The sequence below is a fragment of the Siniperca chuatsi genome, linkage group LG16, assembly GCF_020085105.1.
Source record: "Siniperca chuatsi isolate FFG_IHB_CAS linkage group LG16, ASM2008510v1, whole genome shotgun sequence".
Lineage (NCBI taxonomy): Eukaryota > Metazoa > Chordata > Actinopteri > Centrarchiformes > Sinipercidae > Siniperca > Siniperca chuatsi.
In genome coordinates, this window is record NC_058057.1 from 17,025,488 (window position 1) to 17,050,362 (window position 24,875).

General features: G+C 41.4%; 1 protein-coding gene across 17 annotated transcripts in view; it reads right to left on the minus strand.

Moving 5' to 3' along the window:
- Positions 1-24,875, minus strand: part of syne1a (spectrin repeat containing, nuclear envelope 1a) — a 134,861-nt gene that overhangs the window by 73,467 nt on the left and 36,519 nt on the right. For 15 of the 17 annotated variants that reach the window (XR_006374844.1, XR_006374845.1, XM_044168435.1 and 12 more), the window contains 30 exons: positions 24,640-24,804; positions 24,376-24,543; positions 23,567-23,731; positions 22,774-22,914; positions 22,516-22,676; positions 22,172-22,328; positions 21,092-21,319; positions 20,892-20,990; positions 20,368-20,555; positions 18,535-18,658; positions 18,199-18,365; positions 17,869-18,022; positions 17,075-17,730; positions 16,287-16,466; positions 15,881-16,034; positions 15,157-15,315; positions 14,269-14,451; positions 14,052-14,153; positions 13,581-13,784; positions 12,621-12,828; positions 11,860-11,975; positions 11,260-11,465; positions 10,996-11,157; positions 10,618-10,897; positions 10,138-10,310; positions 8,570-8,879; positions 8,263-8,427; positions 6,433-6,792; positions 4,795-4,931; positions 1,565-1,742 (listed from right to left, as the gene is read on the minus strand). Coding sequence is in view for 15 of the 17 variants with exons in the window: in XM_044168435.1 (XP_044024370.1) it covers positions 1,565-1,742; positions 4,795-4,931; positions 6,433-6,792; positions 8,263-8,427; positions 8,570-8,879; positions 10,138-10,310; positions 10,618-10,897; positions 10,996-11,157; positions 11,260-11,465; positions 11,860-11,975; positions 12,621-12,828; positions 13,581-13,784; positions 14,052-14,153; positions 14,269-14,451; positions 15,157-15,315; positions 15,881-16,034; positions 16,287-16,466; positions 17,075-17,730; positions 17,869-18,022; positions 18,199-18,365; positions 18,535-18,658; positions 20,368-20,555; positions 20,892-20,990; positions 21,092-21,319; positions 22,172-22,328; positions 22,516-22,676; positions 22,774-22,914; positions 23,567-23,731; positions 24,376-24,543; positions 24,640-24,804 (5,850 nt within the window). In the remaining 2 variants the exon portion in view is untranslated. The remainder of the gene's footprint in view (positions 1-1,564; positions 1,743-4,794; positions 4,932-6,432; positions 6,793-8,262; positions 8,428-8,569; positions 8,880-10,137; positions 10,311-10,617; positions 10,898-10,995; positions 11,158-11,259; positions 11,466-11,859; positions 11,976-12,620; positions 12,829-13,580; positions 13,785-14,051; positions 14,154-14,268; positions 14,452-15,156; positions 15,316-15,880; positions 16,035-16,286; positions 16,467-17,074; positions 17,731-17,868; positions 18,023-18,198; positions 18,366-18,534; positions 18,659-20,367; positions 20,556-20,891; positions 20,991-21,091; positions 21,320-22,171; positions 22,329-22,515; positions 22,677-22,773; positions 22,915-23,566; positions 23,732-24,375; positions 24,544-24,639; positions 24,805-24,875) is intronic. The other 2 variants (XM_044168442.1, XM_044168427.1) reach the window with 1 other exon arrangement.

The window sequence follows — 24,875 nt, forward strand, 5'->3', positions numbered from 1 at the left end:
ACCCACCCACGCTGGCCCTCCTGGAGGTCAGCCATGTGGAAACATTGTTCCACATTCCTCACCAAGTCAATAATAAATAAAACATGACCGCCTCTGTATTCCTCTCTTTCCCCCACCACCATATACTCTATGACATTCCCACTCATCCTCAAAGCTACACTAGAAACTTCTGAAGGAGCACACACAAAAACTGCCCTTTCATGTCTGATTAAATAACTTTAAGTTCCACATGTAATAATAATTAAAAACCTCAAATGTTGGAGTAAAATCAACTTTTGCACTTGTAGTGCAGAATTATCATCTTACTATTTAAGCTCAGCTCAAAGCAATAATGTTAATTCCTTGGTGGTAAGGTAGTGGTGGACACGGTCAGGTGTCTGAGAGGTAATTAACTGTCTGGTGCAGGGATGTGGGGACGTCTACCTTAACCGACAAGCACCCGACTCTTAGCCAGGGCCCTGGGGTGCTCTAAAGAGGCTGTCAGCTTCTCACTTCTCAGAAAGAGAGACACACAGATATTTTGAAGAGAAAGGCACAGAGACCCCGCTGTGGAGCTTTCTCTTATCCCTCTTGGCTATGTGCCCACTTTCAGCTTATCCAGCCTACGGCAGGTCCCGCCACTCCAACAAGCCCACCAGAGGATGCTCAACAGTGGGCATGTTAATACAGACATCCCCTTGAGCAAATTCCCATTGATAGTGGATTGATTCTTCAACTGTTACATCATTTCACTTTAACCAATTCCCTTTGTGGTAGCAAGCTTTGTTTAGTCTGCTAAATCCATGCAAAGAATTTAAAAGCTAGTGCTAGTTTGTAATTAGCAACTGTGGATTGAGAATGCACCCAAACTTATGAGGATTTAAAGTGGCAGCCCAAAGGTGGAAGAACACAAAAAGACTTTTATGACAAGATGATTGTTGATTTCATTCCCTCAACAGGCTGAATAACCTGAATAACTCTGGTTTATGTAAGTGAATAAATTACACTCCCCTTACTCCACTATCAACAGCTACTTGCTCTGAAATTGTTACTGCCGCACTGGCGCTAGTTAATGGCCAATAGTGTGAGACTATATTGCCATTCTGGGTGAAAGTCCTCAGACATGAGAGTATAAATGAGTATTATTATCTATCCTGCAACCAAAGCAAGTAAATAGTTAAAAGTGTAGGTCATTCTCAAAAGGCTGGACTAAAGCAATATTCAGTGACATTCAAATAAATATCAATTCTACTACTTTCTGTCCCTGAATAATATAACAAAATGTGATTCAATCTGTATATTTGCCGTTCTGTGTCTGGTAGGTCTGTCCTGGGAAAACTCTCTGGTTCACAGGAGGTGATGCACTTTATATTTCCAGCAGCAATAAACAGAATCAACTGGGTAAGAGGAGTAATAGCTGAACAGGCTGAAAAAAAGTGTCATATCCAAGTGATTTCAGCAATGTGCAGTGCAAAAACACCATAGTAAGGACTGCACAATTTTATGTCACCAATGTTTTCAGAACATTGTAAGAATTTAACAGATGTCCAATGAAAATAAGAGCTGAGAAAAAGATATTTCTTACTTGGATCCTCTGCAAAGCAGTGGAGGCCTCGGCAACACTCTGTGGCACATCAAAGCATTTGGCGGTGCTGATTTTGGCATTGACCAACCACTGCTGGAAGTCTCTCAGGGCTGCACGGAACCTCTGCTCCAACAAGCGCTCCTTATTTTGACACTCCCTGGATGCACGAAGACTGAGACTGGGGGACAAGAGAAAGGTTAAGGATTGATCTAACATGTTCACAGGTTGAAATCCACCTTGAGAAATGAACAAAGAGAGAAAGGGGCAAAAACCAGAGGAAGTGTTTGCTGTCTACTGCCCATGTGCTCATCAAAACAAAGAGGATACATGTGCAGATGCTCAGATACTGTACATACTGTTCTCACATTATGGAGGAGGAGGAGAAAGGAAAGCCTGGGAGATGAGTAGGAGTGAGAAACAGGCAGGTGGAGCAATGGCAAAGTGGGTGAAGTGGAAGGAATGAGCGTTGGGGCCAAGTGGGAGGGTGGGGGGATGGTGGTATGGGGTACTGCGTAGGAGGGGGTTGAGAGGCAACATATGAGTGGGGCAAGAGTTCACAGGGGTGACAAGATGGAGAAAACGAGGGATGACAGATTGATGCTGTAAGAAAAAGGGTGAGATGGAAAGGATATGGCAGAGATACAGTATGTAAGGGAGAGGTTACACTGAAGGGTGATGATATATTAAAGGGATACTTTGACATAGTGGGTTGTATTTTTTCACCATATGCTGAGACTTTTTTCTGTTGCTCATATATCCTTCAGAATTTATAGCTGGAACCATGGACAACAGCAATAATACAGACTGATAATAACAGGTATTTGAAGCAAAATGAAGGACATTTAGTATTCAACAGATATGTTCAATAAAACTAAAATTTACTGTACTGTAAGACCATGAACCACAATACTGTAGTTCACATTTTAAGGTCAGTAGTCAGTAAAGCAGCACTATCTGCAGAAAAATACGTTGATATTGGGCGAAACATGGAATTAACTTCAATGACAACATTTGTTTTTTAATGTTCAATGCCAATGTTTTTAAAATTCTCACTTTCTACAATATCTGTGCTTGGCAACTACAGTATAGTTAAGGTTAGGGAAAGATTGTGGGAACACTGGCAAACATTAATTGCAGGTCTGTGATTGGAAACCAATTCCTGTCTCCTATATTAAAGTCAAACACATTACATGCCCATCCACCACCTCGACCACCGCTTTCTTTTCGCGTCACTACATACTGTATAGGGCACACTACTCCCTGCATTGTCACTGAACAAATTGTACAATATGGATGTAATTTCTAGGGATATTTGCCTGTGTAATGTATGGGTAAGTTATGTGAGATCACATGACACACCTCAGGTGAAAAGGAAACCTTAATTGCACAAACAATATGTACAGTTAATATCATGCAAAATCCTAATGTGCATAAAACAGAATTGAGATTGAAAATGAGGAAGATGTAGGACAACTAAAGAAAAGAGTCATTGGGTTTCATACATATTGGTTAGTGGGAGAAGGTTAAAGGAAGGAGGGAAGAGTGGAAGAAGTGATGGAAAGGATGACAGCAGGGAAACAAGGTGCGCAGCTGTTTAAGCAAGAGTTACTGTCCAAAGGGAGGCATGAAAAAACAAGGCAAAATCTCAAAACAACCTTGTATAGATGCACACTCATGCATACAGTATGCACACAAACACCCTTGAGTTTTAATGATGAGATGACGGCATGAAAGGGTAGCACAGTGGGGATAGCATGAGTGTGGAAGAAGCACTTTTTTCTGCTGTGACAGACAAAATTTGGCATGTGCTATGAAGAGGATGGGGGAGTTACAGCCTTTTCCTCCTCTACCTCCTCTTCTCTGACTCTTTTTTCCCCCACTCTGTCTCTCTCCTTGCTCTTCTTTCTGCAGTGCTTAATGCAGGACAGGTGCAAAGAGCACACAGGCCAAGTCTATTACAGACTAAAAAGCCAAGTGAATGAAGAAGGGGCTGTTTTTGTCAGCAGCCAAAGCCAATTACCCGCCAACAAGTTGACCTCACTCAGGTTTTCTGCCAATAAATGTCACAGTGCTTTATCACACTAACCTGCAATATCTCAAAATGACTAAGTTAATATTACATCCATGCAAATTAAGTAGATAATTTGTGCTACTGTAGAAACTCATACTTGTGTATGCATGTGTTGAATATGTATGGTTGGGTGCATGCATGTTCTTTTGTATGCACTGCTGTTCTTCTGAAAAGGCATTGCATGGTGTGTTCACAAACAAGCACTAAATGAACACAGGCTCACTTGTGGGCTCAAAAGCAGGCAAGTAAACAGACTAAGGCATGCAATGTATCAGCATGGAAAAAAAGACCATCAAAATGTATCTGATTTTCTTCAAATCACACTCAGCCTTGCATAAAATTAAACTGAAACACAAACCAAAACAAACACAGTGAACAAGCGGAGGTGAAGGGAAGGTAGTTAAATGTCGCGTAGCAACTGGTGGCTCTGGGGCTCTCAGTCATCCTTCACCTTCGTCTGGCTGACACACGTCAGGACTCTGTGTGTGAGATGGCCACACAGACACACACACACACTCCTCTAACACAAATAAGCTTGTAAAAATGAGCACAAATCCTGCCCACTAAGACAAGTGAAGGGTATTTTTAGGTGAGATTTTTGCCCGTTTTCTTTTGTGGTTCTTGGATTAATTTGCTGTGTTATGGAATAAACTAGTGCGTTACGCACGGCCTGTTTTGTGCATTTTTCGACCTTATTATGTGCAGGACACTTTCCCCATTGGGCATATAACATGGCTCGGCAATATGGTTGAAATCTTTATCACAGTATTATTAAAGATATATTCCAATATAAAATCGGATATTACAGTACAGCAAATATATGCAAAATCAGATAAATAATCTAACATTTAAAGAAATTATGCAATTATGCAAAGCAGCTATGTTATGCTGTTATGCTTTGCATGAGACCAAATTCTTACGTTAAGTTGGTAACTAATTTTGTATACAGCTAGATCTGAATTATTCAATTGAACAGAAATCTGTAGAACAATAACATGGTATGGTCGTATCATCCTGATGTACATAAATGTCAATAATCAAGTTATCACCCAGCCTTGGCCAATAAATCTCAGCTTCATTTCAAATCCACACAGTGAAAATACACACAGAGGTATTTTCCACCACACGCTGTTTACTAAAGCAGAAAGACTTCTCTCACCTGTTGTGCTGTTTGATAAGCGCTGTGACTCGGTCTGATTGTGAGCCCAGGTCTCTGGAGTAACGCACCAGGTCGTTCAGTTGGACTTTCAACTTCTCTGCCATTGGCTCGGCGCTCTGCAAGCCCTCCAGTATATCCTAAACAACACAAAACAGACACCAGCTGGCTCAGTGTGTGTGTGTGTGTGTGTGTGTCAAGGAAAGACAAGCACCCAACAGATCTGCATGACACCCTTCAATAAGTGCACTCACATTCCTATTCACACCCTGGCTTGGTCCTTTTCACACTTCTCCCATTCACACACACACACGCACACACACGCTCCAACACATACTCACAGTGCTGCTTGTACAATAGCATTGCTGTTCTTCACAGAGTGTGGCAGGAAGGAGCTGTGGATAACGTTCTCCCGCTTTCCTCAGCGTGCCTCACATTCTGGACTCACTCAGTCATGAAATCCTGTCCCATGAAATATGTACAAGCTCTCTCTTTGACTCTCTGACTGTCACTTGCTCGCTCTCTTTCTGACGTATTACCAGTAAACAACCCTCCTTCCCTCCCTTTTCTCGTGGACTCGTTGCGCTCTTCTCCCTCTTCTCCTTCCTTCCTCCTATCGTTCTACTACTTTCTCTTCCCTCCTCTCTCCTCTTTCTCTCTCCCTCCTCCCACTCCTTGCACTCATTCCCTCTCACACATTTTCCCTCCCTCTCACTCTCACACGCTCTCTCCCGGTGGAATTCAGCTGTCAGCCCTCACAGATGCAGGATTGGTTCTAACGCACATAAATGAGCGCGTATCGAAAACAAGGCTAGATACAGGAAACAGGCTGGAGGAGGAGAGAGAAGCGGAGGAGGGGGAAGACTCCTCCTCTGTTCCTTGACAGCCCCAAATTGAGGAAAACCAGAGAAAGGCATGGCTGAAGAAGCCCAGGGTGGAGTTTGAGGGTGTACATGCTGGCATGGCTTTGACAATACAGAGAAACTGTCACACTGTAAACATCCTGTGGAGGTTAGAAAAGGAGCAGCAGGGGAGGTGAGGAGCAAGAGCATCTAAGAAACAACCCATGTAGCCGAGAAAGACATTACTGTACACTTCAGTTCAAACAAGTCAAAGGACAGAAAGGGGAAAGGGGAAGAAATGAAAAGGGAGAATGTTTGGGAGGAAGAGATAGTGGAGAATAATGGCAAAACATAAACAAAAGGAGGAGGGGTAGGGGGGGCAGAAGGGGAAGAGAGAATGAGGAGAAAACAAGGGAAACTGATGGGATTGTAGCTGTCACTCCTTCGTCATCTCAGTAAAGCTGATTTACAAACTAATCTGTTTTTGGGATTTACAAATAGAATGGATAATTACTGACAGAGAAAGCATAGCTGAATGCAAAGGATGTATGTCTGCAGTGTGTGTGTGTATGTGAGTACGATCCATTAAACAATGCTAATCTCCTTCTCTAAAATTAACATGGTACAGTACTGCACAGTAGCGACTGTCAGCTTTTTACACATCACAGTTCGTCAACCCAAATCCCAGTTGAATAGAAGAGTTTTTATTATTTATCATTTTTAAAGCTATTGTGAGCAGATGAACAGGGAATAATTTAGACATTATGTTGCCATTTTTTTAAATCTCATGCTACTATACCTTAGCCAGCTGCCATGCCTCCACTGCTCCCTCGCCATTGCTCCGCCCTTCAGCTTTAATCAACTCCTGGCTCCACCCCCTCAGACGTCCATCCAGCTCTTTCAACTCGCCCTCCAGCTGGGCAGTCAGGTGGTCGTATTCCTCCTCTGAGGCTGCAGCAGCGGCCAGGGCCCCCTCCAGGCCATCCCTGGCCCTCAGGGCAGCCCCCTCCCACTGCTCCAGAGCCTGGGACAGCGCCCCCAGCTGTCGGTCCATGGCCTCACAGCCACTCGCTGCCGTGTGCTCCGCTGTGGTCGCTGCGCTCCGACGCACCCGGCTGAGGCGCTCACGGCCCTCCAGTAGCCGACACTCTACACGCTCCTGAAGAGATAGGCAGGGTAGACAGGAGACAAAGTTGCTACGGAAACTGTGGCTACGGAAACAGCAACCTCCGGATGTGCAGTTGAATCTATTTAAACCTGCCTACATAGATTTCATGTCTCCTGCTCCATCACTTTCTATTTTTTATCTCTTTGATTCTGTCTTTGCACCATTAGTTCTGATGTCCTGTATTTTCATTTGCTATCTCAGTATTCTCTCACTATTACTAATTTCATCCTCCCTCTTTCTCTTCTGTGTGGAAAGGTAGCACTTGGAAGGCAGAGTGTGTGAAAACACTTGAGTGTGATGCGATAACATTAAGCTGATAGAGGGATTAAAAGGGGAAAAACGGCATCTGATCATTTTAGTGTGAGTGAGTAGAGGATATGAACATTAACCTTGAGACCATGAATGGAAAATGAAAATGCAACTAGCTTGTGTATACAACAAATTATATATCCTCTCCTACTGAAGTGCTTCATACCATGGTTCTACAAACACACATTTATAATGTGATAATTAGGACCCATGTGTGAAATTTAAATGCAATCAATATGTCCTCACATATTTTCTCTCCTCTGTAATTGCAGAATTATTAAACAGGGAAGAGCTTAGACATTAATTCCACTGCTCCTCTCTTTTCCCTTTTTTTACATGGTAATAGACCAACTTATTGGTGGTAAAGTGTGCCAGGAGAGATAGAGATATTTGGTTGTGATATTGGAACAAACTGAGAACCAATTCCAGTTCCCTACATAGTTTGCCCTCCTTCATAGCAAGAGTCCATTAAGGTTCAGATATTTCAGCAATCACTTACCCTAGCAACAGATAATAAATATAACACCTTTAAACTGGGTGTACTTTAACACACACAACACATCCTTGAGGCATACCCTATGACTTACACTGACAGTAGTGTTAATTCAGTGAAACATTGCTTACTGTTACACTTACAGTACCTAAAAATAAAAATATATACCGTCTTTCAGCAACACTGGGTTGAATTATTATTCTGAAGTACTTCTATGGTGTGAAATACTGATGTACATAGAGGTAATACTATTTCAATAGACATGCTGATAAATATTATGTGAAATAATTGAAAACTCCAGAAAGGCTGCTGAATGGACATTTTGATGAGACTGTTTTCTCAAATGGTCCAAACTATGTTAACATGTAGAGGCACATTTGATTTTAAATAGATCAAGTTCAAATAAATGTAAAATAGTTTGCTTTGACGATAATGTCAGAGTAATAAAATAACCGCACACCTAAGCCCACTCTTCAGCAAAATTGGCATGTCACCTGTCAGATATGGTACACTATTATCTGTCAATGTGAGGATTTTCTTTGGGAATTGTTAAATTGTCAAATTGTGACAAAAGTGACAAAAGTGTATACAAAGAGAACAAAAGGAGTGACAGCCAGCATCAACAAGAGTTTTTTTTGTATGATGACACCCTGCCTTACCCTCACTTCTGACAGTTTCTTTTTGATGGCAGCAGAGTCGCCTGATGTATCAGACCAATGCTGGAGCTCCTCTCCAGCAGTCATCAGCCAATCAGTGAGCTCCCTAACAGCCTCCAGGTATTCTTGGTGTTCCAACACCACAGCCTGCGCTAGACGTACTCTCTCCTAAAGACACAAACAGTCATCAGTGACTCTAAAATAACAATGCATTTATTCAGTAGTTCGTAATATTACCAAAATAGTTAGGTAAGCTCAAGAGTTTCAAGGTTTTTTACTTAATATACTAAAAGATAAAGTAACATCATACATCCACCAAGGCTGTGAGGTCATCAAACTGCGCCTGCAGCTGGGTGCGGGCACCATGGTTAAAGCTGGCATCACCAGTCTTCTTGAACAGTTCTCTGGCTTTTTCTTCCAGGCTGGACAGCGCCACCTGGTGGTCTTCCAAGTCAGCCAGCAGGGCTCTAAGTCTCTCTAGCTGGGAGGCCTTTTCTCTGGGCCCTGGCTGAGGGGTGAGAGGGGCACACACCTCCCGCTCTACAGCCTCCATCCAGCACCGCAGCTGGGCAGCACTCTCCAGGTATCCTCCCCACTGTGACACAGTCCACTCTAATCGACTGGAGGGAAGACAACAGATCTTTGTGTTAGTCTGTGACTGGCACATTTGGGAATTATACAATTTGAATAAACAGAAAAAAATGTGACTAAATATGTAAGTACCCAACATGTAGGCAGGGTTTTTAAAACATGCAATCATTTACAAATCATCTATTTGAAACTGTAACAACACGAGACAATTAAGTGGATGTTTAACTCTTGTCATTTGAATACTTTGATCTGTAAGCGATATCAAGTGTGTATTAAAATGTGTAAAGTGTAAGTAAAAAGTAATAATGGTATTTAATTTTCTGAGTAATCCAACAGGTACTGACAATTGTTATACACATTTATATGTAATCTGGTTCCTAGATAATTTTGGTAAGTAAAATCTGTACATATAATGCACAAGACAAAACATACTGTGTACCTTTCCACTGTCATATACAGGTACAGTATACTGTATATTTCATACCCATAATATGACCAGAAAACATAAATTGTCTGTAATATTGGCTTAGTGCCTTTATCCCCTTTTATTGGATGGTTCAAAGACACATGGGCACAGATACACACACCAACAATTTTCCTTGCCATCTGTTACCCCTGCATGTACAAATAACGCCAATATCTGCACGCTTACACACACACACCTCTGTTTCACCTGCTATCCCTTGCCTCCTGTTATCCCTTTCCCCTTAAAACACAAACACACCCCATGTGTGACCCACTGTTTGCCATCCACCATTTAGTCCCTAATGAGATCAATTTTTTCTAGGAGGGGCCATAATTGCTCAATTAAACACACACACACAGACACATAAACTGGTGCATGTGCATGCTGTCATGCACGCACACACACAGAAAAGAACACACTAAACAAATACATCAATCAGAGTTACAAAATGAGACAAATACTTCTCATTATGTATTTAACCTAATGGTAATTAATGGCATTGAGACATCAATCTATCATGATGAAAATATCCTATTCCCAAGAGAGAGGATTTTTTGGCACACAGGTAAATGCCCTCTACAATGTCCAGGGGTACATTTTTAATAGCACATTAAAACGCAAAAATCAAGAATGGTTTAATGAAATTTTGTTTACAGTTCACTGCAGTTAATGTGTGCAATTCTACAATGAAATGATGACAGAATATAAGGTTAAAGGTAGGAGCACATTCATAGAAATATGGTGTATAAATTAATTTAACTGCACATATGACTAAGTCATCAGGTTATATTCCAGGTGAAGGAACAAGGTGAGCAGTCTACCTGTGGCAGCTCATGGCAGTCACAAGCAGCGTGGCCCACGCATCCTCCACTTCCTGTAGCTGAGAGCGGACCACTTCCTGTCCGGTGGCTCCATAGCTGCGCAGGGCCAACTCACCCTTACCCATTGCCATATTCAGCTTGACCTCCCCCTCCCCCTTCAAAAGCAGGATGTCCTGTGCAAACAGGGTGGGGTCAGAGTGAACTGGATTTAGACATCAGAATTTTTGACGAATACTTTCTCAAGCAAACAGCCCCCTCTTGTGTTCACTAGAAGAACTGTAGACTGTAATAAAAGTCTGTCCAAAAAAGCTCTATTAGACTAAATTGATTAAGTAAAGAACAATATAAATGTGTGCATTCTTAAAGATCCCAACAACAATCACTTTATGCATTTCATTGTATATAATATTTCATGGAAATTACAGATATGTATAATTTAGTTAGTTTTAGTTTTTGGAATAGGACAAAACCCCCTCTCACCTGCACAGTCTCCAGCCTCTGCTCTAACTGCTCTTTGGTCCCCATGGTGCTGTCTACTGTACCCAGTCTCTCCTGGATCTCCTCCAGCCAGGCCCAGACCCCTTGGAGGGTCTCTCCAAAGGCCTGGCTCTCTTGACAGCCTCGCAACCTCTCCCTCGCTACCTTCAGCATGGCCTGGTGCTCCATCTGGAGCTGGCCTGTCACTCTGACCTCTGCTCCTGACCCCCGGCCTTCTTCAGACAGAGACTGGGCCTCCTGGTAGAGACGCTCGATGGAGTCCCTTGTAAGAAACAATGATATGTTATTGTTCAGATTATTTAACAGCCCATGCTATGGCATCTATAACATGTGGCCTCACACACCCACATATACACACACCTTCTTGCAAGCAGTTCCTTATGGAGGTTTTCTATCCTCTCCAGCTCTTCTGTGGTGTCTGAGGCTCCTTGCTGGCTGTCTACCCCAAGAACAGGCTCGCTCTTGAGCCTGAGATCCATCTGCTTCAGCCAGTCTCTTATACCCTCCACACAGCCATTAAAACTGGGGAGGAGAGAGGAAGGGGGAGGAGAGGAGAGGCATATTTCCATTTAATTCAAATTCCTTTGCATAAATACGTTACACAACACAAGTGAGATGACTTACTTTTTCAGAAGGTCAATACTCTCTTCCAAGTCTCGTTGGCTCTGAGAGCAGCTGTCCAGGAAGCTCCTCCACTCTCTCTGGCAGGAGGAGAGATTCTCTTGGACCTGTGCTGCTCCAGCTTTAGGCAAGTGGAGCTGGAGCCTCACGGCTTCCTCACAAACCTGAGAGAGACGCTCCTCACCCTCTGATGTCCGCTTGGCTAACACCTGTGGATGGAGGAGGAACATGTTGCTAATAAAAACTGATATGTCCCTGCTAATTTACAGAAATCAGAGCCACAACCCTCAGATCTAGACCTAGACACTATTTCATGATGACCTTTTTCTAGAAGATAATATGGTAAATTATGTTAAAGGTATTAAATAATTGTTAACTATTAACTTAAATATTTACTATGATATAATTATTACTTGCATTAATCCGTTTTATTACTTTATTAATTCAATATAAAAATCATTTTGCTATGTCAAAAATGTGACAGCATGCTGGTATCAACAATTGAAAACTGAAAGACCTGAACATGCTTTCAGTTTACTACTATGCCCTAACAACTGCACTGTACTGAGGAATACAGTATAAAAGTATTACATTTAACAATACCTTTAGCCTTTGAAACTTGGTTCCAAGGATGGCAACATCTCCTGACTGATGAGAACATTCTTTCAGCTGCAACTTCAGATCTGCAAGCCAGGAGCAGAAGTCTTGGACGAGCTCTGCTTCGAGGAACAGAAAGAACAGGTAAACTAAAAGCAAAAGAAATATATGGTGACAAGTTGAGGAAAACTGATGTGTGGTAAAATAAAGGCAAAGAAGGTTTAAGAGTGGAGAAACCCGAAGGAGGAGAGCGAGAAGAGGCGATGTGTTGTGGCAGATGGGAAGTGTGGGCGTGTCCACGCTGTGCAGCACTGGGTTGCCTTGCCAACAAACCCAAAATGACTCCCTCGAGAGCAGATGTGACGAGAGAGACATTACTCTCCGAGGCACAGGTGTGTGTCTGAGCAATGAGAGCGTACCGGTGTACCAGACAGTGTGTGTCAGTGGAGTGTGGGTTGTAGTGGGCGGACTGAGTGCGCTCTGGGGAAAAATGTAGGATAATCAACACTAAATCTGTTGCACCACTAACATGAACAAATGACATTGCATCATGCAGTTGTGCACTGTTTGATTGGGTGATTATGAGATTTTAAGTGCTATGAAAATGTTTATTTCTCCTTATAAGGGAAGAGGTTATAGTGGCTACCTGAGTGCTGTTACATAAATCACTTGATGTTAGAAGAACACGAATTTAATAAACCATCAAACAGAGACTATCCATCTACTGCCACAAAATCCAAACTAAAGTACACATTCATATTTCTTACCATTGAAGTGGAGCTGTAACCCATCCTGCAGGTTGCCCCTGGTCTTGGCACAGCGCTGGGCAACAGCCTCTGTTCGCTTGGCAATGGAGGTGAGGTCAGAGGAGAGGCATGACAGCTCTTGAGAGGGATGAGACCTGCAAAGGGCACTCAGAGCATCTCTAGCTGAGTCCATGTCTGTCCTCTGTTGCTGCACAATGCTCTGCAGGTCCTGTAAATGAAAAGTAGTGAGAAATAAGAGGACAACACTTCATGTATATTCCTAATTAGGGCTACAGGGTGGTGGAAAGCGTAGAGACAGTGACACGTACTGTATCCACCTTACACATATGTCCTACAGCTAGAATTAATGCCAGCTCAAAGGATGCTGTTATGTAGCTGAGTCTGACCTTTGACCTCCTAAAGAGGGTCATAAGTGAGGACAGAAGTTTTCCTTCAGAGATCAATAAAGTATCAAGTAAAAAGGTCTTTATAAGTATTAGAGTACTATACCCAAGGTCAGTGCTCAGAATTTAATTTAGGAAGAAATTGAGTAGAGCAACCCGCTATGATCACCATACTAATTATTCTATTTTATTTCTTATCTAATTGTATTATATTTTAATTCATTATTCCTATTTTATTGTGTTTTTAAATGTGTTCCAATGCATTTCTTCACTTTATATGAAGCACTTTGAATTGCCTCTGTGTTAAACAGGTGCTATGCAAATAATCTCGTCATGCCTAGTTAAGGACATGAGGGCATTAATTTAAATGACTAAGGCATCACAAATCTAATATTGTATCGTATGTAGGTTGGTGGTAATATGAAGAAACAGGGATAGCAATAGAAAGAGTTATAAGTAGAGGAAGACTGTGTGGTTACTTTGGTGTAACTACTGATTTTCTATATACTGTATACTATGTTTAGTTCTTGAATTATTGTGTTCTTGCATCACACTGAAGGAAATGATAGTGTCATACCTTAACTGTACCAATGTCTTCAGGAGAAGTAGCTTCAGTGAGGTCAGATAAGGAACCCTCAACTGCCTTCAGTCGCTCGGCCATCTGGGACATGAGGTCCTCCAGTCGCTGCTTCTGGAAACTGAAGTAGGTCAGAGTATGTTTGGCCTGGTTGTACACCTCCTGCGCATGGGCCATTTTCTTTCTCAGGTCTGACTCCAGGACCTGGTTCAATAAAGACATTTAATAACATTATACAACCAAAATTTCATATAAACATGCAAACAGTGTACTTTCATGTGCTTTTCATGTTCCTTTTGAGTACATCTATGTAGGTCTTTGTGGTTTTATTTTCGCAGCATTTTAAGTTCTGTAATAGTATTTGAAATCTATGCTAGCAGTGGAAATAATATATCTACATTCCTGTGATATTCATTTACTATGATAATTTCAACGAAATCCTCCAGTATTTCTCTTTCCCACCATACTCACCTGCATTTGTAACGGGGTTTCCTGCAGTTTGGCTCGCTCCTTTAGCTCTGTCACTCTCTCCTGCAAGGCATCCAGCCTCTGCTCCCTCTTCTCCACCTCAGCCTGTAGATCAAAGTGCAGGACAGTTCAATTAGATCACACCCGCTATGAACTGAATGTTGCACCACTCATACTCATTCATACACTCTCTCATGCAGACTGTCCACCGTGCTCTGACCTGAAAGGTTTCAAGATGGGCCTCTGTCTTCTCTTTATCACTGAGATTGGTGATGCTGTCGGTGAGATCAGCGATAGAGTTAGCAGTCCATTGGTTAATGTCCTGCTCCATGGACTTGAGGTCATCCCACAGGGCTACACAGTAGCCCAGTCTCTCTGTGTTGGTTTGTATTCTCTCTGAGACCTGAAAGAACAGAGACCAGTAGTCTCTCAGTACAGAACAGAATATATCTCAATCAGCAAGAGAGGTGGGATCTCTGTCTCTCTTTGTGTTTAGTTTTCGCTCTCTCTCTCTCTGTAACAAGGGACGGTATGCTTTACTGGGAGATGGAAGGAAAACAGGACTTAATTGCTTTGACAGATGTGGGGATGAGAATTGAGAGAGAGGGACAGAAAGGACAGATAACGTGTCTAGACTTGTTTATATTTTCGTCTCATTTGTGACAGCTGAGCAGGCAACTAAATCCCACAAGAGGAGAAAATGGAAAAAAGGGAAATACAGACAATATATCATTAAAAGAGGAACAGCCCAAGTGTTCGGCAGAGCTGTACTGTGAACGTCATAATTGATTTTTGACAGTAAACAACACTAAAAATCTCATCATACTCTTCATAGTCGTTATCATATTTCAGCTCCAGACCTGGGTAAAACAATGTTGACAGTTTTTGGAAAATTCATGGAGTGATACGTGTCAGGATGACGACAATTCATTAATGTTACAAAACTCAAGTATTATTTCACCATGTCTGACCAGGTAGCTTTGGGATATGAATGAATTTGTATGCATGGTTATGTGGTATGCATGTATGCATTTGTCAAAATAAAAAACAGCCAAATGATTTCAGCTGTCAAGGCCTCTTTACCAAAATGGTGCATGGCACCACTCACCTCAAGCCACTGGTCTCTTAATGTCTCCATGTCTCTCTGGATAGAACACGCATCAGAGTTGGGAACCTTCTCCAATTCTCTCTGCAGGTCCTCGACTGTGCTGATGAGCTGGTCCATGTCTTCCTGTTTTTCTCTCAGCTCGGCTTGGACCGTGTCATGCTAGAGGGACAGAGAAGAGTGCAGAAGGAATGACATCAGACCACCACTAGAGGGAGAGATGCTGTACAAACTGGAAGGGAAGAGAGGGTTTGTTGTTGAAATGCAATTCTATTTCTGAGAGTTTATTTCACTGACTGATATGCAGAAAAAACATTACAGTCTGATACTTGTAAATAAATAACAGCAGAATTACAGAGTACAGTGATTTTAAGAAAGGAAAACAAATCGTCACTGCCGAGTGAAAGCTATGAATCTTCAACTTTGGTGATTTTTAAGTTTTTTGGACAAATTAAGGGTTCCTTAATGGATTGAGAAAATTCTGCTTCCTATGCTAAATAAAATAAATAAAAGCAAGAAATCCAAGCTACCAGGGAAGTTGTATACAAGTTATATACAATCATTTTTACAATGGATGTTCTGCCCCAACTGTGCTGATAATATAACTCAGTGGACTATTGCATATGTGTGATAGCTACAATTTTTATTTACCATATGACTCATTTGAAAAGACAAAGCAGACAATTCAACAGTTAGTAATTTTCTGAGAAAAACAAAGGGTACTGACTCGTGTGAAAGTCCTTTTGGCCTCCTGAGCGTTGTGGTTGTGGTCAGGCAGATTGTGAGCAACAGCCTGAGCGTTCTCCACAACAGTCGTAAGGATCAACTTCAGGTGGTGAAACTGGCGGAGAAGATCTACCACAACTCCACTTTGTTCCTGACTGCATGAGAAATGAGAGGAAAAAGGTCAAGGCTATAACTTTGGTGGCACAGGATATTAGATGATATAAACACAACATATTCTAAACCTGCTGTTTAACTGTTGTGTTTGTTGTGTATTTCAAAATCATAAAAAATAGTTCTACTTCTGCCCCAAAATAACTCCCTGCCTCTCTAAACTCTGCACAGTAACAAAACAAATACAGCAAAGGAATTTAAATGAGATGAATAAGTCTGTCATCCCCCCTACTTACCCACTGGTGATCAGAGTCCTGACGTTCTCCCAGGCTGTCTTCACCAGTGCTACCTCCCTGAGAGCCTCGCCAGCCAGCTCACTGTCTCTCTGGGCCAGCTGGCTTCCCTTCTCCTCTAACCACCGTTGGGAGTGCTGCAGGGACTGGAGCTCATCCTCCAGCTGGACAAAGAAACGCAGCCTGGGAGAAATAGATGCAGAAAAAAACAATGGGGATTACTAGCCTGATTCCAACATAATATATCTAATTTTTCAGGAGATCAAACTTAAATGGATTTGTCTTTATGGCTTTATTCATGTATATTCTTGAGGAGTTTGGTACACAGTAGGTCTAAGTATATTCAACAATATATTTCAAGAGCAACAAATCTGCTACATGAGCATCAAAGGTATTTCCACAGAGGTGTTAAACTGCAGTTACACAACAATGATCTTGTCATATTGTATGTTTCTAAGTCAAATTAATTCAGGCTTTTATTTCAAATGAAGCAGTGCTATTTAAGATGAGTCCAATGCAATAGTCTTGCAAAAAGCTTTTCACATATGTTGCTTATTAATTTGCTCATCTAACAAAAAAAATAAAATGATTTGTTAGCCTAAAAAAATATATGCATGTCTGGGAGGATTAGCTCAGGGGAAAAAAAGTCCCTTTTAAATGTTACTTAAAGTTTACAAAGGACTGATACTAATATTGCTATTAAGTTCATACAGTATCAGCTGATACCTACCATGCTGATACTATCCTAATATATCTAGTGGCTTGAAGTTTATTGGTTACCACTTACATACCTGTTTTGAAAGGCCTGTACACAGCTCTCTCTGGCCTCTTCTTGCCTCGCTTCATCCTCCAGTTTTTTCAAATTCTTCATCACCTCCTCCCTCCTCTCCCTGAAGGAGCTCCATAATGCCCCTAAAGCGTCTGCTTCACTCTGCCTCCATCCCACACCCCTCTGAACCTCTTCCAAGGCCATTGTGAGAGCCACTGCCTGTCCCCTGCAAGATGTTCTACCTTGAGGATGGCTCTTGTCTTTGGAGCCCCGCCACTCTGCCCCACACAGGTGAAGGTGTGCTTTGCTTAGCTGCCCATCTAACCCAACTGCCTCAGCCTCAAGCCTGGCCACATCTTTAGCCACTTCCCCTATCCCACGATGCAGCTCTTCAGCTTTGGAGCGGTCCCAGCTCCCCCTGCCCTCCACTGCCTCGTGAAGGTGGCGCACAGCCTTAGCTGCCGCATCATGCTTCTCAAGAAAAGTCTTTAACTCAGTCAAGCACTCTTTACGGAGGAGCAGGAGACGCTGGGATTCACTGAGGGGCTGTAGGCAGTCCTCCCTCCAGCCCTGGAGCTGCTGTTGGGCTTCCGGGGTGGAACAGCGAAGCAGGGAGGACTCTCTGTGCTCGAGTCTCTCTCTGAGTGATGCATGTGCCTGTAGTTGCACCTCATGCTCCTACAATAAGACGGTTCAATTAGACAAATTTGTATGAGCTCCAACAGCAATCAATATAAACTTTCTTACTGTAACTGCTCTAATAAACAGAGCCTATAAAAGGGCATCATTACTGACAGCAAGTTATTGATTACGCACCTTCAACTTAGTAATTGCAGCCTCAAGACTAGCAATATCAACCTGGGAAGAACTTCTCAAGCTAGACAGGAAGTCTTCACTCCTTTGGGTCAGAGTCAGCAGTGCCTGATCAAACTCCTCCAACTGTGACAACTGAGGCTCCAGCAGCTCAAGTCTAAAGGAGAGGTGGAAGAAAGTGTGGATAAAGAATATGAGATTACTGTTCGATATGGGTATATTTAAACAAAACAAACAAGGGTGGAAAAAAAGCTGATAAAGTTGCTTAAATCCATTAATTCAGAGGTAAACAAATGTAATTATCTGTATAAAAATGTATAAAAAGTAAAGTGCCTGTGTGATATGCTGTTCTTCAAAGAAGCGCATCTCTCCTGCATTTGTGTGAGATCATCACTGAGCTCTTGGATACGAGCTTCAGGCGCTGTGGGGTACAGACACAACCCGAGATTCACAAGACCCTGGAGGAGAGCCTCATAGGATGGTGTCTCCCTCTGCATTTCCTGTATGAGTGAATAAATATTCAAAAATTATGCAACAAAATTTGACGAAAACACACTGTATAATAGGTGAGGTAAAAATAAAACAAAAAAAAGTCTCCATGGAGAAAAAAATCCAAACGCAAATGGATTGTTTAGTGAGAAACAAGCAAGGAGTAGTGAAATGATTTACCTGTATATTTATTAGTTCATTCCTAAGTTTTACTTTGTCTGCAGAAAGCAGGTCGGTGTCTGGACAGCAAACAGACTCACACCTGTCCAGCCAGCTTTTCATGGATGAACTCTCCTTTTCAAATCTGTAGATACAAAGGTGACAGTAAGAAAAATGTATTCAAATGACATTTAATTTAGGCAGCACTTTTCTGAAAACAAACAGAATAAATATTGATCTATAGATTGATAGTAGCAGCCTGTAATCTTAAAGTATACACAAGCAATGACACACACACACACACACACACACACACACACACACACACACACACACACACACACACACAGAGTGATACTGTTTTTTTTAACATCTCTTTATTTTATTCTTGTATTGTTTTTGTTTGTCTTGCATTGTTAAAAATCACATTGAAATTTAACAATACTAACCTGATAACTTATTATTTATATATATTATTTTTTTATGTATCTATTTCATTGTCTATTTTGTCCTATTAACAAATATTGTTAATCACATTATTTATGTTAATTTCATTCCTTTCATTCATTGTCTTTCATAATCATAATTGTGCTTTGGCAACACATGTCAAATGTCATGCCAATAAAGCCTATTGAATTAATACTGTCTGTGGGTTATTTTTTATCTGACCAAGCCTCAGTATCAGTGACAGGGTCATAATGGGGCAACCATATCTCACCAGAGCACCCAGTGCTGTAAGTAATCCCTCATACATACACCTGCAGGGAAGGAGATGAGGTTGACTACAGAGGAACACACAACCACAAAGACACACACACACATAAACCAAGCTGAAGTTTAGCAACAGAAATATAATTGAGTTACTGGCTGGGCAAATACTAAAAAACAAGCACCAAAGCTTTAGCACTTTAAACGGCTACTATGTGACTGGATCATTATTTTTTCCTCCTGAATAATACAAAGAATAAGAAACAATTGCTCCAGTGTAAGTCTATTGTGTGATCAAAGAAAGTGATAATAAAAGCATGTCATAGAAAGGCTGACTGGGGGGCAGATAGATTGAGTCAAAGACAAGATCTCGCTCCTGTACATCACACTAAGATGAGGGAATGATTCAGGGAATAAATTCATGGAAAGAGGAAATTGGCATAGAGAGGTGGATTCAACAGACAGAGCACATTCACAATAAAAAGGGGAAATAGCAATGTTTGTACAATCAGAATAAGATATGTGTTGAGCAGGCACCAAAGTTGACAGGAAAAACAGTCAGCAAAAAAAGAACAAGAGTACAGTACTATAAATGAACTCCTTCAGCAGTTTGTGCTCAACAATGTTTCTTATAAAACATTTCCACATTTTCATATTTCTTGTGTTTGTGCAATGTGACAAACACCTGAAATATTCAAACGCACCTCTTCTAGTGTTGGAGGGACACACACGAGGTAGAGCAATATTGTCAGCCCAGCAAGGCATCACAGCAGCTGGCAATACATCCTTGATAAAATCTTAGGTAAGCTGATGACTAAACACAGGAATTTTCACACAATAACAGAGACACAAACACTTCTGGGACTTTCTTTGTGATTCTCTCTACAGTCTCTCTATCTACATGTTATCGTCTTAAAAGCTGCAAAGGATGGCTCATGCCTGGGTATTCAAAGTGGTAAAACATTCAGCAGACTGCTAAGTAAGAATGGAGTACAAGGTGCATGAGGTTAACAGAGTGATGTTCTTTTTCAGAAAAATATACACGTGAAGTAATTTTTTTTCACTGTTGTACCATAGTTTCTTTTGCAGATCCTTCAATTTCCTAAAAAATGCACAAACATAGGCACCCATTACTGTTTACTTTACCTTTGCCACAGTGCTAGAAGGCTCTCTAATGTAGATTGCTTTTCTGTGGCTTTTCCCATAAACTCTCCCTGTTGCTTCTGGAGATTAGCCACCTCTTCCTCCAGCTGGCTGGCCTCTCCAAGCCTCTTCATGGCCGAACACAAAGTCATCAGCCTGGGGTTCAGCTGCTCAACAGCCTGGCAGACCTCCTGGAGGAAACAGAAAGGTACTTGTCATCAGCTCCGCAAAGGATGTTAAACCACAATAGCTGCAAAATAAACTCTTGAACAAATCATGATAACATGATAACTAACACTGTGCTAAATTACAGAATACATATCATACTGGAGATTACAGTCTAACCTGTAATGTTGATATGGTTTAGGTTTGAAAAAAGAAAAACAAAACAACAATATATATATAAAAAAAAGGTACACCCTTCAGATTCCTGAGGATTTAGTAAAATCAACCTTAAATTTTCAAGCAAATAATTCCATATAGCTATAGTGATGTAACATTAAGGCATTCTTAGTGTTTGTTCTTACCATGTGATCCTGGAGGCTTTTATAGGTCTCAGATGATGATGTACAGTATGTGACTGGACAGTCCAGCTTCTCTTTTAGGTCACTCATTGTTTTCTTGACCTGATAATGACAAAAACTTAACTTAAAATGGACACACTGGCACTATAAAGTCTTAATTACAATTTCTGCACCGAACTATTCCATTAAGTGTTGCTGTATACCTGTTCAAGGTTATCATTGTATCTCTGCCTGTATAAGGCGGTCTGGTTGAGCTGTCCTCCCAGCTGCTCTACTCTCCCCTTCAACTCTTCCCAGTAGCACCTCATCTGTGCAAGTCTTGCCCGAATATGTCCAGCCTCTCCAGGGGTCACAAACCTTGACAGGGCCTCACAGTCTGCCTCCATGTGGGCCAGTGCTGCCCTTCTCTCCTCCAACCCTTCCCCCACAGCCTGTAGGGATGCAACAGCAGAGGAATGATAGTCAGGAAAAAGAATGGGAGGCACGAGTTAGGAAAAATACAATAAACGTGACAGAACGAAAAATAGTAGAAGAAAAAGACTTGATAAAACATTTCTAATTCTCTCTAGACTCTTCACTGGTTTGATACAGACAATGCTATGTTTTCCCTTCAATAGATTTGTTTATCTGCCACAGATAAAGGTTGTGTCTCATCAGGTTCATGGAGGTCTAGATAAGTTTAAGCCCAAAAGTTGGGTAGAAAAGAAAACTGACTGTGCTGTTTCTGGAGGCAAGTGTGTTCAAACTTACAACTAATCAAATGGCTACCGCAGGTTTGCTCAAGTCCTGTTATCCCAAATTTTTGCTGACATTTCTTTCTCTAGACCTACATGAGACTGACAAGGCTGAGGTCTGGCAAGCCAAGATTATATTTTCTTCAATATGATCAATTTATTTTCTATATCCTAGTCTTTGCTGCACCTCTGGCCCAATTTCCTCTTGGGGTTAGATTAAAATGTCATCTTATTTCATCTTAATCTTAATAACCCTCAGGCCACACTGATACTGTACATTACAGACAAAAGGCCAGACAGCAATTTTGACTCATTTTACTTGGAGATACTAAAAAAAAAAAAAAAATGTGTTTATGATGCATATATATTTGTAAATATCAGAAGGTTTATTGAAGGAGTTGTGCAAAAATTGTAGCTACACAGTGTGCAGTCAGTTTTATGGTAGCATATTGTATCACCTGTAAAAGACTAACCTGAAATTATAAAAACCACCATTGGTTAAAAAACAAGGTAAAGATTGAAATTTTAAGAAAGAGATACAAGACATACCTCCACTGTACTGATGTGTTTGTCTAGAGGTTCAAAGGAGGAGGTGGAGTTGACAGCCTCCAGCTCCTTCTCTTTCTCATTGATCCACAGAGAGAAGGCCTCTGATTCACTGCTGAAGCGCTCCCACCACTTACACATCATGTCCAGCTGGACAACACTGGAAGACACAAGATTAGGCAAAACCCATTTTGTAAATGTATTGTAGGAACCATTTTTCATGGTGAAAATTGCCTCTTCATTTGATTTTTTGTCATGAAAGTTGAAAATATGACTTAAGTTTGAGTTACAGTACACTCCATTATAATTCAAGGGGATGGGAGACTGGGAATGAGGATGGGACATACTTCTTGTTGAGGTGGTCTTGAAGTTGTGTTACTGCTTCTCTGGTAGACTGGGCCTGCTGTAGAAGAAGAGTCTGATTCTTTGGGCCGAGTTGAATATCTGCTGCCTTCTCCAGGAGGAGATCTGCTCGGACAGAACACTCCTCAACCTTTGTGAAGAGCTCCTACAGGCAAGAAAAAAGCCAAAATATTGTATGTGCAAATACAGAGCATACACTATATGCATGTATACAAACACACACATATATTGTACATACACACCTTGTTATGCTCCAGTTCAGTTTTCAGGCTGTCTAGGGTGTTGAAAATAAGTTCTTTGTGCAGCTCATTGTTGGTATTACTGATAAATCTCCACACTGTTTCTCTTTCTGCTTCAAAATTCTGCCAGGAGCTCAGAGTTGCCTTGAGATGATGAAGAAACAGCAGAATAATGTCCATGGGTAAAATAATCTCTGGTCTTAATTTAATTCTAGATTATAATTATTATCATTATTATTATTATTTCCAGGATTCATTCATTCACATTGAGATTATATTTAAAGTTCAAATGTGAATTTACAGTGTAAACATGAAAAATACCTCAGGAAACTTCAGTTTAACCAGATAAGAAAAAGTAAGTCATGTAACATGGAATAACAAAATCCACTTTCCATCTCTGCATCTTCTACCATCAATCGCTCTCTATGTAATTATTTAACATTGGTGTAATATGGTCCGTCTCAAATTAAACTTTTCCTTTGATTCAGAGGGACAGACACCTTTAACATGTATCCCTGATGTTTTGGAGTGTTGATTGAAGGTGTTTTATTGTGGTTTTCCCTTTGAAAATGAACATATGCACTCCAGGCATCTCAGACATTTTTATGCAGAAGCAAGTTGATTTTCTGATCAATTTGAGGACAGTGATAGAAGTGTATAAACAAACCTAAAGACAACAGACACAAACAAAATTACCATACCACGTAACAATCAATGATCATCGCAGGGGCGTGTGTGGACACTCACACATGCAAACAGCACACTGACATGTGAGAAAAATCCAGGCTATGTCTACCTGCAGGTTGTGCTCCTTTGCCCCTGATTCATGGTCAACCTCTCTGAAAGCTCCCTCCAGCTCCCGTAGAGACTGACTGAGCCCCTCCCCTTTCTGCAGCTGGCGGCAATGGGACACCAGAAGCTCTGCCTCTCTCCTGCTAACATGCAGGCGCTTTAGGTGTTGCTATAACAAACACATAGACAACATGTCAGATGGCAACCAAATTTGCCTTTTGCAGCAAAATGACCACATAATATCCAGTGCTTGAGGAGTAGCTTAACACTATGCTGAAAAGCAGTGTTTTCCTGCCCTCTCTGGTTGAAAGCCTATGTAATCTCTGATCCAGAAGTGTGCTTTGTAGCACCTCAAACCACACCCTACAGTTATGTCACAGGGTCCTGGAATACACCTGAACATCACTGTAGTAAGGTAAGAAGTTAAACCACTGGAGGTCAGCAAAACTAAGACCTTCAGGGGCTGTTACTCTTTGAGTTGTGAGAAGGATCAATCCTAAATATTTTGTGAGATGTCTTTATTCCTCTTTATATCACTCAAGCCATTCATAAAATTAATTTTTCCTCTGGGACATAAAATACCTTATAGGATTTAAGACTGTAAGACATTTGAATACATAAATTGAGGCTATTGTTTAATTTGAACACACTATAATGTCAGCACCTGCATATATAAACTAGTGTTCAATGATATGTATTAATAATCAACTAATTACAGTGTCATCTGATGTATCCTTTTGATGGATGCTTCTGTAAATCAAATATCTGTACACAGCTGACATCACCACTCTCCTCCCTCTGCACTATACACACCTGGTGAATAAGGTAAAGTTGCTTGGCTTCTTCCAGGTCGTCAGCATCCAGGATCCTGCTGGTCTGCTCCACAGCCTCCCCTTGCGCTCTCAGAACCTCCTCCAGTGCACCACGCACCTCCTCCCCCAACTCCTCGTACTGGAACATAGTAGAGCCCTCCTCACCCCACTGTGATTGAGGGGGGCAAAGGATCAGACAGAAAGATTTTGTTGAGAAAACACAGGAGACAGACACATTTTTAGCATTTGGAATATCTTGGAATACCTGACAGAGTGAAGAAAAGAGTGCCCGCAGGTCAGTTGAGAGTTTGGCCAGGGCTGTTCTCTGTCTCTGGACCTCCAGTTCAGAGCTAACCTCAGACAACCCAGCAAGACGGCTCTTAAGCCACAACAGGCTTTCTTCTCTGGCATCTATTGCTTCCTGCAGTGCCTGAAAATGGTGGAAGCACAAAAAAGTGAATGCAGGTTTACAGAGGTTAAGCAGCATTGAATCATAACTTA